The 11,685-nt window shown below is 38.6% G+C and overlaps 2 protein-coding genes across 3 annotated transcripts; both read left to right on the top strand.

Moving 5' to 3' along the window:
- The first annotated feature begins 1,736 nt into the window (after positions 1 to 1,736).
- Positions 1,737 to 3,906, top strand: LOC119077654 (probable arginine--tRNA ligase, mitochondrial). Its single transcript, XM_037184870.1, has 5 exons — positions 1,737 to 1,894; positions 1,971 to 3,156; positions 3,215 to 3,345; positions 3,406 to 3,629; positions 3,696 to 3,906. Exons 1-5 carry the CDS (start codon positions 1,859 to 1,861, stop codon positions 3,847 to 3,849), a joined length of 1,731 nt encoding a protein of 576 aa, XP_037040765.1. The 5' UTR covers positions 1,737 to 1,858; the 3' UTR covers positions 3,850 to 3,906.
- Positions 3,907 to 8,776: 4,870 nt separating this feature from the next.
- On the top strand, positions 8,777 to 11,458 carry LOC119077653 (zinc finger protein 391-like). Of its 2 annotated transcripts, none has more exons than XM_037184869.1 (8): positions 8,777 to 9,055; positions 9,114 to 9,310; positions 9,369 to 9,612; positions 9,754 to 9,863; positions 9,924 to 10,448; positions 10,506 to 10,600; positions 10,861 to 11,113; positions 11,235 to 11,458. In XM_037184869.1, the coding sequence occupies exons 1-8, from the start codon at positions 8,930 to 8,932 to the stop codon at positions 11,386 to 11,388; spliced, it is 1,704 nt and encodes a 567-aa protein (XP_037040764.1). In that variant the 5' UTR covers positions 8,777 to 8,929; the 3' UTR covers positions 11,389 to 11,458. The 2 variants fall into 2 exon arrangements, with proteins under 2 accessions (XP_037040764.1, XP_037040763.1); XM_037184868.1 differs by having other exon boundaries at positions 9,366 to 9,612.
- Positions 11,459 to 11,685: the final 227 nt, after the last annotated feature.

Here is an 11,685-nt window from a genome sequence, read left to right as displayed (position 1 = left end):
CTGTTGTGATGAGATCCTTCTTAAGTTATAATTATCTGCTCGCTCTGATCATAACAGTCTATAGAGAACATTTAATTATAACTTGCCTTGGAGTACTTGTCAGCGTATTTGCTTGTTGAAAACATGCTATGATGTGAGTGTGAAGACCGTGAAGACGGTGAAGACCAAAGACCAGTTTATTATAAGTTGCCTTGGGGTACTTGTCAAAATATTTCTTTCGCTTTCATCATAATACTCTACAAGAAGCTGCGGGAATTTGCTCATAGATAGGCCTCACAGATAAATGGAATTTTTGGCTAATACTTAAAACATATAATTCCAGTCATTGAAAGTGTATTTAAAATTCCACGAATCAATACTAACTTTTTGCATTATTGTTCTTTGAAGAACGAATTAAGTACAATGACGCTCTTAACGATAACTCGAAAAATTAGAACGAAGTTCTGTGAGATATGAAATCTCAATATTCCCATCTGCGTAACAAGCGCCTTTTGCAATTAAACCAAAAAATTCATTTTATTATACGAGCCTATCACGCAATTTTTTTCGTTTTAATAATTTAAAATTAAACCTTTCCAGCTACCAGTCTAAATAAAAAAGACAAAATTTCGATTCTGTGAACAATATTCAAAATCAAAATTATACACAAAAATGCGCGCCAACAATGCGAATTGAATGATTAAAGTGTGCGCATTCCAAACGTTTCAGATGTATGCATTGCACAGTGCTTTTTACGGCAATAAGATAGCCGTGCCTTTTTGCCCACAAATGTTCTGAGTGATATTTTGACCAAAATGTCCGGTCAATCTTCACCAAACTTTAGAGAATGAAAGTTCCCCACGACTTTTAACGATATTCCCAAAAAAACAAATCAAAAAGTTAATATTTACTATGAAAACGAACTCTCTCAAAAGGGCATTTGGGGTGCTATATAGCACCCCAAATGCCCTTTTGAGAGAGTCCGTACGGGAACAAAAACAAAACTTTTTGAACTTTTTTTGGGGAGTACCGCTAAAAGTCGTGTGGAACTTTCATTCTCTAAAGTTTGGTGAAGATTGACCGGACATTTTGGTCAAAATATCACTCAGAACATTTGTGGGCAAAAAGGCACGGCTATCTTATTGCCGTAGAAAGCACTGTGCAATGCATACATCTGAAACGTTTGGAGTGCGCACACTTTAATCATTCAATTCGCATTGTTGGCGCACATTTTTGTGTATAATTTTGATTTTGAATGATTATTGTTCACAGAATCGAAATTTTGTCTTTTTTATTTAGACTGGTAGCTGGTAGGTTTAATTTTAAATTATTAAAACGAAAAAAATTGCGTGATAGGCTCGTATAATAAAATGAATTTTTTGGTTTAATTGCAAAAGGCGCTTGTTACGCAGATGGGAATATTGAGATTTCATATCTCACAGAACTTCGTTCTAATTTTTCGAGTTATCGTTAAGAGCGTCATTGTACTTAATTCGTTCTTCAAAGAACAATAATGCAAAAAGTTAGTATTGATTCGTGGAATTTTAAATACACTTTCAATGACTGGAATTATATGTTTTAAGTATTAGCCAAAAATTCCATTTATCTGTGAGGCCTATCTATGAGCAAATTCCCGCAGCTTCCAATGAAAGTGTACTTTCATTGCTCTATTAGTGTTCGATTCAAACCAACCACGCACCAACGACCAATGACAATTAATTTCTGATGCAATACTAGATCTTAACTTGTCAAAGTTTGACATCCGACCCTGATATCAGATCACATCCCAAAGGTAAACAATGTACAATGAGATGGTGAGATGATGAAAGTTCCTAAATTCTGATAATTAAAGCCGAACCGTTGACCGACGACTAACAAAATGACCGTCCAATTTCGAAATGCGCTGAGTTCCAGAGTGAGTGTGATATAATATTCGCAATGATTTGCATAGACAATGAGTCTTACGATCCTCCATTCAACCGGCAAAATAGATTCTCCAGTTATTACGAGTCGATGCAAACGAACCATTGGCTTTCCAATCGATCTACGGTGCTCTAAAATTGCGAAGAGGCGAAAATCAGCCTGAATTTCATCTATCGACAAAGGAATTCGCTTCGATCTGTAAAGATGTGGGCCTATCAAAATCGCCGACCGAAATCGTTTCGGATGTGTTGACAGCTGACTATGATAAGGAGCAAATAGTCGGAGCGAAATTGGTAAATCATTCGTACGATAATGTGGTCACGTTTGCACTGAATCACAATAACTTTGTCAGCGAAGTGTTTGCCAGCGCCGACAAGACTGTGTTCAACGAACCGAAACGGCGAATCATCGTCGAGTTCAGTTCGCCGAATATAGCGAAACCGTTCCATTTCGGCCACCTGCGTTCAACAATCATCGGCAATTTCATATCAAATATTTACAAGTTTTTTGGCCACGATGTAATCCGAATGAATTATTTGGGCGATTGGGGAACACAATTCGGTCTGCTGCAAATCGGAATGGAACTCAATAAATTGTCCACCAAAGATATCAAGTCCGATCCAATCACACATCTGTTCAATGCTTACGTTCAAGCCAATCAACTGGCCGCATCGGATCCCAGCATTTCGGAAAGAGCACGGAGCATTTTCTGTCAATTAGAAAATGGCCAAACGACAGACCTCAGTGATTGGATGGAATGTCGAAAGTTCACTGTAGATGAATTGAAAGGGATCTATCGACGTCTTGGAATTGAATTCGATGAGTATTCATGGGAGTCGGAGTATCGCAAGCAGAACATTATGCAAATCATTGACCTCATGAACGAAAGGGGATTATTAAAGACCGATTCGGACGGGAAATCCATAGTTGAAGCGGGAGACAAATCGTATACGTTGCGGAAAAGTGATGGGACGACGTTGTACTTGACTCGCGATGTTGCAGCGATTTTCGATCGCTCTAAGAAGTATGACTTCGATGAAATGCTATACGTCGTCGAGAACGGACAGCACAATCATTTCCAATCCATGTTTGACGTGGCGAAACTGTTACATTTTCCGAAAGTTGATCACTTGCGGCACATTAAGTTCGGTCGAATAGCAAAAATGAGTACCAGAAGGGGAAATGTTGTATTCTTAAAGGATGTTCTAGACGAGGCTCGTGATCTGGCACTTGAAATAATGGAGAAGGACAAAGGTATGTCAACACGCACTTGAATATTAGAACTGACCATCATCAGCTGAAACTATTCCAGACACAAAAATCGACCTTAAATCTATGGGACAAACAGTTGCTGACGTACTTGGAACCTCGTCGGTGATAATCAACGACTTAAAACTGAAACGTAGCGCGACCTACGAATTCGATTTGGAAGAAGCTTCGAAGGTGAGGGCGTACGTTAATTAAGATGTTCCAAAGCTGATGCGGATACTCCTATGCTTCTAGGTTACTGGACACACTGGATATCAACTTCAATATACTCACTGTCGCCTTTGTCGATTAGAAGAAATACCTGGCGTTAAGATGGCAACACATTGCAATCCAAAACTGCTACAAGAACCAGAAGCAGCTAATCTCATCTATAGTATGGCTCGCTGTGCAGACGTGTTGAAAGATGCGAAGGACAGCTTAGAAGCATTTCGTGTTGTGAAATATACGTTCGACCTGTGGTTCGTTGAATGATTTCGCATTACGGTCGGTTCCAATAATTTTATGTTTTACTTTTGTCGTTTCAGTAAAACCATCAACAAAGCGCATCGAGAGCTGAGTATTAAAAATGAATCGAACTCAGAGATTCAGGAACAGCGAATGCTGCTGTTTCGAACGGCCAGATTAATTGTTAATCGAAATATGCGATTATTGGGATTGCAGCCGCTGGAGAGAATGTAGGCGATGATGAGTTGTTATAGATTTTGTTAATTAAATGAAATTGTTTGCGAAAATGAGTTCAGTCAGTTTTCACTGGATTTGAATTTACAATAAAGACTATTCCGGTCGACCACAAATAAAAAAAGCTCGACCTGATCCTGAAGTTTCAGATCTTGTTAGGTTATTTCATAAAGACAAATCCCGACTTGAATCTGATTCATTTAAAACTTTCCCGACAGATTTAACCTGATACCTATGTCCAGGACTTTTGGTTTCAGGTTAATTTTGGTCAGGTCAAAACATTTTCAGGTGATTTCCAAGCTTCAAAAACTCAGGAAAACTGTCGGATTCAAATTTTGAGAAGATTATTTTAAAGTCCATCACTCCCCATGGTTCAGTATCCTCCCGGATCTACCGGATCAAGAACTTCAACATTTTCCGGGTACTCAAAAGCCTTTGAGGGTCGTCTTTTGATTTTAGGAAACTTTAGGGTTGTTTAGTATAGTAAATTTAGTATAGAAGTCCCATCTCGCGACGATTGGCTAAACTACGAATCATTTACAAATGAAAACTTTGTAACGTGGTTCTCTGACGGCTCTAAGTTCAACAACCGTGCAGGTGCGGGAACATTCTGTCATCAAACCCAATTTGAAAAATCCTACTCGCTAGGCTTCTACACCACAGTCTATCAAGCGGAAACATATGGCATCTCACAATGCAGCCGGGAAATGATAACCGAAAACATCAGAGGAAAGTCGGTAATGATCTGTTCTGACAGCCAAAGCGCATTGAAGGCTATAAGCGCATACAAAATTTGCTCGTCTACCGTCCTTAAGTGTAGGGACAAGCTTCAGGAACTCGCCGAACACAATTCGGTCAAACTGGTTTGGGTCCCAGGCCACAGTAATATTCAAGGCAACGAAATCGCCGACACTCTAGCGAAAGCGGGTGCATCAAAACTAATATGCGGACCAGAACCATTCCTAAAAGGACCACCGTCATTCTATACAAATCTAATCTCTAAATGGAAAAGCAAACAGTTCAAACAACACTGGGACTCAACGAACCACGCCAGACAATCAAAAAACTGCATTAAGATCAACGCCAAGAATGCTAAATATCTCCTCTCACTTAGCAGAAAAAACATAAGGAGATTAACATCCATTCTCACTGGCCACTGCTTCCTAAATAAGCACTTGCACACTATGGGCCTATCCCCAAGTAGCTTGTTCAACAACTGCGGAGACATAGAATCAGCCGAACACTTTTTATGTAAGTGCCCCGCTTACATCTCAGCTAGAGCTAAAAGCTTTGGAGCCTACATTCTCCCATACAACATAATCTGGAGCCTTCCGCCCAGCAATATTTTGGATTATCTAAATCGCACAGCTAGGATTTAGGTAACCCTGTGGGTATGCACAACAGGCCCATTAGAGGCTTAGGTGCTGAGGTTTCGCTTCACCCACTCTAACTAACTAACTAACTAACTTTAGGGTAATAGAAAGTAAGTTCCAACATTTCCATGACAGACCACATCCCACTATCAAATTGCTTTTAGAACTAATCAGACTATTCAATATATCTAGAACTATGAAAGAGCATTGTTCTTCTAGAATTTAGAAGATAGTGGGCAGTGTTCTGTGCCCTAAAGTTTTAGGAACCAAAGAGAACCAACCAACTACTACCTTAATCATCACTCTAGTCCAGAAAAGAATAAAAAAAAAACTTAGTTGTCCCTTAAAAAACCCAGAGTTCTAGAACTGGGAAAATTCTGGACCATGTGGTGTGTTTGAATTTTTAGGAACTAGTACATTACCAGGTCAATAATCCTAGAACTACAAAGGAAACTAAAAAAAATGCAGGGATGTCCTTTAAAACTTTCAGTTCTAGAATTGGGAGCGGAAGAAAGAGGCCAGGACTATACTGGTATATAATTATTCCTTATTTAACTTGACAAATATCGTTCTTTCAAGAAATCATTGTCACTTCCAACCCTGTTCCTGGCTGTATCCCATCAGGATAATAAGTTAGGATGTCAGATATTATTGAGGAATCGTAAAATTTTTAGTACCTTATGCTGGAGAACTTTTGAAAGTTCAAAATCCCGAACAAATTTAAAAATTACATTGAAAAGTCGTAAAATTCAAAAGTTCTGACTAGTGGTACCTCTGGATGAGGAAAATCATTAACAACAGACACAACTTCCTGTATCATAATAGCAAGCTTCCTTACAGAATAAAAATTTAACTTTGGTGAAAATATTGAAAATTATTATTTTTTCATTCTTTGCATTATTTGGCGGAAATCGGTTCCAGATCAGCCTCCGTTAAATATAGGAAAGACATACCTTATTTCTGTAGAGAATTTTGTGCCGAACAAATCTTCTGAACTCAACTTTTTTTCTGACATTTCGGAAAAGCTCTGACAAGCCACATGAAAATTCGAGCTATACATATGTATGGTAGGAGTCATGGCGACTGCATAATAATTCATCAAACCTACCTCTGCACCGTAAAATGCAAAAAGGTGGGAGGATAAGGGGAGGTGCTAAAATTTTGGGCATCGCATTAGACTCTGGAAGTTTATATTTACTGATGGCCAAATTTTCAGACCTCTGTGACAAAATATACTATGCAATTTTACCTTGAATAAAAACTTAAAAAAAAAATCAAAAAAATCAAAAAAAAAAAAAAACTATGCAATTGTGTTTTGTATGAAGTGGAACCTCTACTATGTCTGGCCACAACACAACGACAGCTCATGATAGTTTTATGATACTTTGCAACGCACTGCTCCTAGCATGAACACTACTTTGACAAATGTCCAATTTGGAGGCATTTGTGATGAGAGCTACCGCTTAAGATTGATTGTATTGTGTGTTTTAACTCTACAATGAAAGCAAGTCATCTATCTTTACGAAAGAAATGCAGTGCCTACTGGGAGATGCGGGAAATCAGAAACAAAACTACATTTTTTATTTACATCTTTAAAAAAAAAATCTATTTAAAATCGCTTGATAAGATTTTAGTGTAGACAATTGAGTCGTACAACTTTACTATTGCATAGAAAAATAGGTCAGCATCCTCTTAAATTTTTTGTGTAACAGTAACTTATTAACCGTACGAAGAAACACCTTTGGATTTTTGGCTAAAACATGAAGAATCGATTTTTTTAACTGTGAAAATTCTTTGTCTCCAGTTTCGTGGCTGATCACAATGTGAATGTGAGATACTCTCAGAGTTCTACAACAACCAAATACAAAGTATACAGTAGAAGGTTCCAAAAATAACCAAATAAAATTGTACCAAGTCATACAAATCGAAACACTCCGATCCGAAACATGTTTCGAAGACTCTGCAGAATTCTGTGAATCTTGGAGACAGTGATACCGTACATCAAATGCAATGGAAGCGAAGGGAAAATGAATTTTGCCTGGTTTATGGTCCTCATAGACAGAGGACCTCGGCATTGCACGATATTTGTTTCTAAATTTGGTCACCCATGTCAAAAATGGTCTAAAATATCAGTCGATACTTTCCAGAATCTGGAAATAATCTGCAATTCTGGAAAAATTGGTCACTTACATCAAACGCAACGGAGGCGAAACGAAATTTAATTTTGTCTGGTTTATGGCATACATAGACAGAGGACCTGGGCATTGCACGATATTTATTCCAAAACAGGGTCACCCATATCAAAAATAAGTCGAAATATTAGTTTGAAATCAGTCGATACCGTGCAATATTGCACGGTAACGACGGTTTATTTACCCATGTTTCACGCTTTTTTTGATATATGTGACCCTGTTTTGGAATAAATATCGTGCAATGCCCAGGTCCTCTGTCTATGTATGCCATAAACCAGACAAAATTAAATTTCGTTTCGCCTCCATTGCGTTTGATGTAAGTGACCAATTTTTCCAGAATTGCAGATTATTTCCAGATTCTGGAAAGTATCGACTGATATTTTAGACCATTTTTGACATGGGTGACCAAATTTAGAAACAAATATCGTGCAATGCCGAGGTCCTCTGTCTATGAGGACCATAAACCAGGCAAAATTCATTTTCCCTTCGCTTCCATTGCATTTGATGTACGGTATCACTGTCTCCAAGATTCACAGAATTCTGCAGAGTCTTCGAAACATGTTTCGGATCGGAGTGTTTCGATTTGTATGACTTGGTACAATTTTATTTGGTTATTTTTGGAACCTTCTACTGTATACTTTGTATTTGGTTGTTGTAGAACTCTGAGAGTATCTCACATTCACATTGTGATCAGCCACGAAACTGGAGACATAGAATTTTCACAGTTAAAAAAATCGATTCTTCATGTTTTAGCCAAAAATCCAAAGGTGTTTCTTCGTACGGTTAATAAGTTACTGTTACACAAAAAATTTACGAGGATGCTGACCTATTTTTCTATGCAATAGTAAAGTTGTACGACTCAATTGTCTGCACTAAAATCTTATCAAGCGATTTTAAATAGAAATTTTTTTTTAAAGATGTAAATAAAAAATGTAGTTTTGTTTCTGATTTCCCGCATCTCCCTGTGACTTCATCAGCCTCCAAGCATTTCTTATGTTCATGCTAGGAGCAGTGCGTTGTACTTTGTGAAAAATCATAAGAGCACGTTGTCAAATGGGATGGGCCAGAAGTTACTCGGAACGATGACCATAATAAGTAAGAAATAAAGAGAATCCGTTTGATATAATGTTACTAATATTATCATTGAACAAAATAGTCTCTAAACCTCTAAAGCAACCAAATTAAGATTAATAGATTGAGAATGCAATGATGTCGGTGTTTTATACATAATTCGCGTTTCGCGCATTGAAATTTTAAAATCATTCGAAGAAGCATGACATTTTCTGCAAATGTGCTGTTTCAGCTTATGTACACTTCGTCCTCTTCGTGACGTTAAAGTTAGCGTTCTCAGCTTCATTGACAGTTAACTTCGAAAATAGAAAAGGACTGGAAGAATTGATGGTTGAAATGAAAACAAAAAAAATATAGTTGAGATATTGGTTCCCCAGCCATTGAAGACTGGTATTTTGTTTCAAAATTGCATTCAAGTGTTGCAGTCTTCCATTTATTCCGAAAATGGATACCGCCAAATACAATGCCATTTGTCGAATATGTTTAAATGAATCGTCGGAGATGAACAACATATTCGGCAACACCGACAGCAATATTTTACACATTTTGATCTCACTAGCCGATATTCAGGTAGCAATGGAACGTGACATTGTCGATTCGGTAGACTATTAACATTTCGTGTTCACAGATCAATGAAAATGACGGCCTACCGGCACAGATTTGTTCCTCATGTTTGTATGAAGCCAACAGTGCTTGCTTCTTTAAGATTAAATGTCAGGAATCGGATAAATTGCTCAGGAACAGTCTACAACAGAGTGCGTACGAAGATGTCAAAACAGAGGAAATTCTGCACGGCAGTCACTTGCAAAGTATTTTTAACAATTGGTAAGGTGTTGTCGATTGCGTGAATAAGTGAGTTAGTCATTAACAACGTCTGTTCCAGTGAATCAAAGACGACGAATGATTTTTTCAAATCAGAATTGAACTACGATGCTGTGGCTGACCCAGCTAACTTTGTCAAAGACATCTTTCAGGAGCAGGAGGTGGAGGAGGAAGGACAAACGGCTTCTAATGTTCCTGATAGTGAATCTCAACCGGCTGACACAATGGAACCGGATGCGGGGAACTGTGAAATCGTTACCAGTAAAGACAGAATACAGACGGATAAACAGCAGCCAAGTGGGGATGTAAGGCTTCGATGAATCAATGAATTTTGTAATTGTTGGCACGGACTGGACTTTCAGTTCACATAATCGCTTGCGCAATCCTTTCTGTTATTTTACACTTGATGCAAGAGCAGCAAATTGAATTTGTTCTACCGTTCACAGGTGAAAAGAAAGGCTAATCTGCAGTGCAGTGAATGCGATGAAATTTTTAACAAAAAGATTGACCTCAAGCGTCACTTGTCGGTGGATCACATTCAAAATGACGGTGAAAAGTAAGTGTTCACAATGACTGTCACATACCTCTCACGAACCATTTTCGCTTCTCTATTCAGAACCCACAAATGCATTGAATGCTCGAAAATGTATTCGACGGAGGCTCTCCTAGGCATTCACATGAAAACGCACAGCAAAGTGTACTTGTGCGAACATTGCGACAAGAAATTCCACCGGCTCGACATCTACGTGGAACATCAGAAACGACACACGAATTTGCGAACGCATCTCTGTCCGAAATGTGGCAAAGGATTCTTCAACCAACTGTATTTGGAGCGACACATTGTCACGCACAACAAGGATAATTTGGAGAAACCAGTTTACGAGTGCACTGTGTGCGGTAAACGAATGAAACATTCAAATCACTTGCTGGTTCATATGCGATCACACAAGAACCGAACCGGGCCGTTGAACATTGACAATGAGAACAAGAAGGTGATTCTGTGTAGCGTTTGCGGTAGGAGTTGCAGTTCGATGAGTAATTTGGCGGTGCACATGAGACGTCATTCCGGTAAAATGACGAATTTTTGCAAAGTCTGCGGCAAGGGTTACCCACGCACTACGGATTTAACGATTCACATGCGGTAAGTCAATGGAAATTGAAGCTCAGAACTACAATTCTAACTGTTTGCTGTTCACAGGCAACACACCGGAGAGAAACCATTTATATGCAATTTATGCAACCGAAGCTTTGCGAGATCTGATAAGTTAGTCATCCACATTCGCACACATACCGGTTAGTTTTGGTATTGCTTTTCGTTTCTCTTCTGCTCAAATTTTTTTTGGCCTGAAAGAGACGATGTCGTGACAAATCTCCTGCGACGATTTCGCCCCGGACGATATTAACGCCCACTGGTCTTTAGGATCAAAATTATGGTGTAAATAATATCGTACCCCAGGTGCAGGCGATTTGTCCCGTCACCGAAGAGACTAAAATTTTGCAGTAAACTCAGTGCCCGCAGTCCTATTTAAAAAAAAAATTCTTCCATCCCTCAGGCGAGAAACCATACGTTTGCAGCGTTTGCGGCCGTGCATTTGCTCAAAGTAATGACTTAGCCTCACATAAACGACGAACGGTGTGCAGTCCACCCGAACCACCAAATAACTCAATCAATACTTTGTACACAATCGATACGAACGACATAATCCAGCAGCCAATAGCAAATGAGTCCCAGGCCAATGCATCGTTTCAGCATTCCGCCAAGTTTATTGCAACCACGAATAATCAAGTGACATTTGGCAGTGGAAGGTGAGTAGGATGTTTTATGAGTTTATATCAATATCTCTCTATCTGTCAGTTAGGTTGCGCTTCCACATCCGGTTATTCGGACTCCTTAAAAATTCATTTTACTCTTTTACAACTTAAACAGACAGTCGTATCAACACGTCAGTGATGACCCTAAGATAATTGAACATCCTACAGTTACTGTAGCTCAACCACACTTACAGCGGTTCGGTGACTTTCAACCGCAATATCCGACACCAAATTTACTACCAACGTTTACCGCGGCTTCGTATAGATAAGACATTTTGTTGTTATTGTGAGACGAAGAAGTTTTTTTTTTAAAATAAATTTATAATTTTTCGGTCGAATCGTTTTGCCTTTATTGATTAGAGTCAGACATTGTATAAAGTGTTCCAATTTATGGCTTCAGGGACTATTTTTAAGACATTTTTCTGGATTTGGTTCAGATTTAATTTTTTCTTTTTTGACAAATTTCGAAAAGTGTTTTCCAAAAAGCAGTCCCTGGAAATAGAGGAAGCTAGGCCAGGCCTCTCACTCTAAATTTGGACTCTTTATTAAGAAATTAAGGAGGTTTT

Source organism: Bradysia coprophila, unplaced genomic scaffold (assembly GCF_014529535.1).
Source record: "Bradysia coprophila strain Holo2 unplaced genomic scaffold, BU_Bcop_v1 contig_24, whole genome shotgun sequence".
Lineage (NCBI taxonomy): Eukaryota > Metazoa > Arthropoda > Insecta > Diptera > Sciaridae > Bradysia > Bradysia coprophila.
This window is presented reverse-complemented; position numbering and strand designations above follow the sequence as displayed.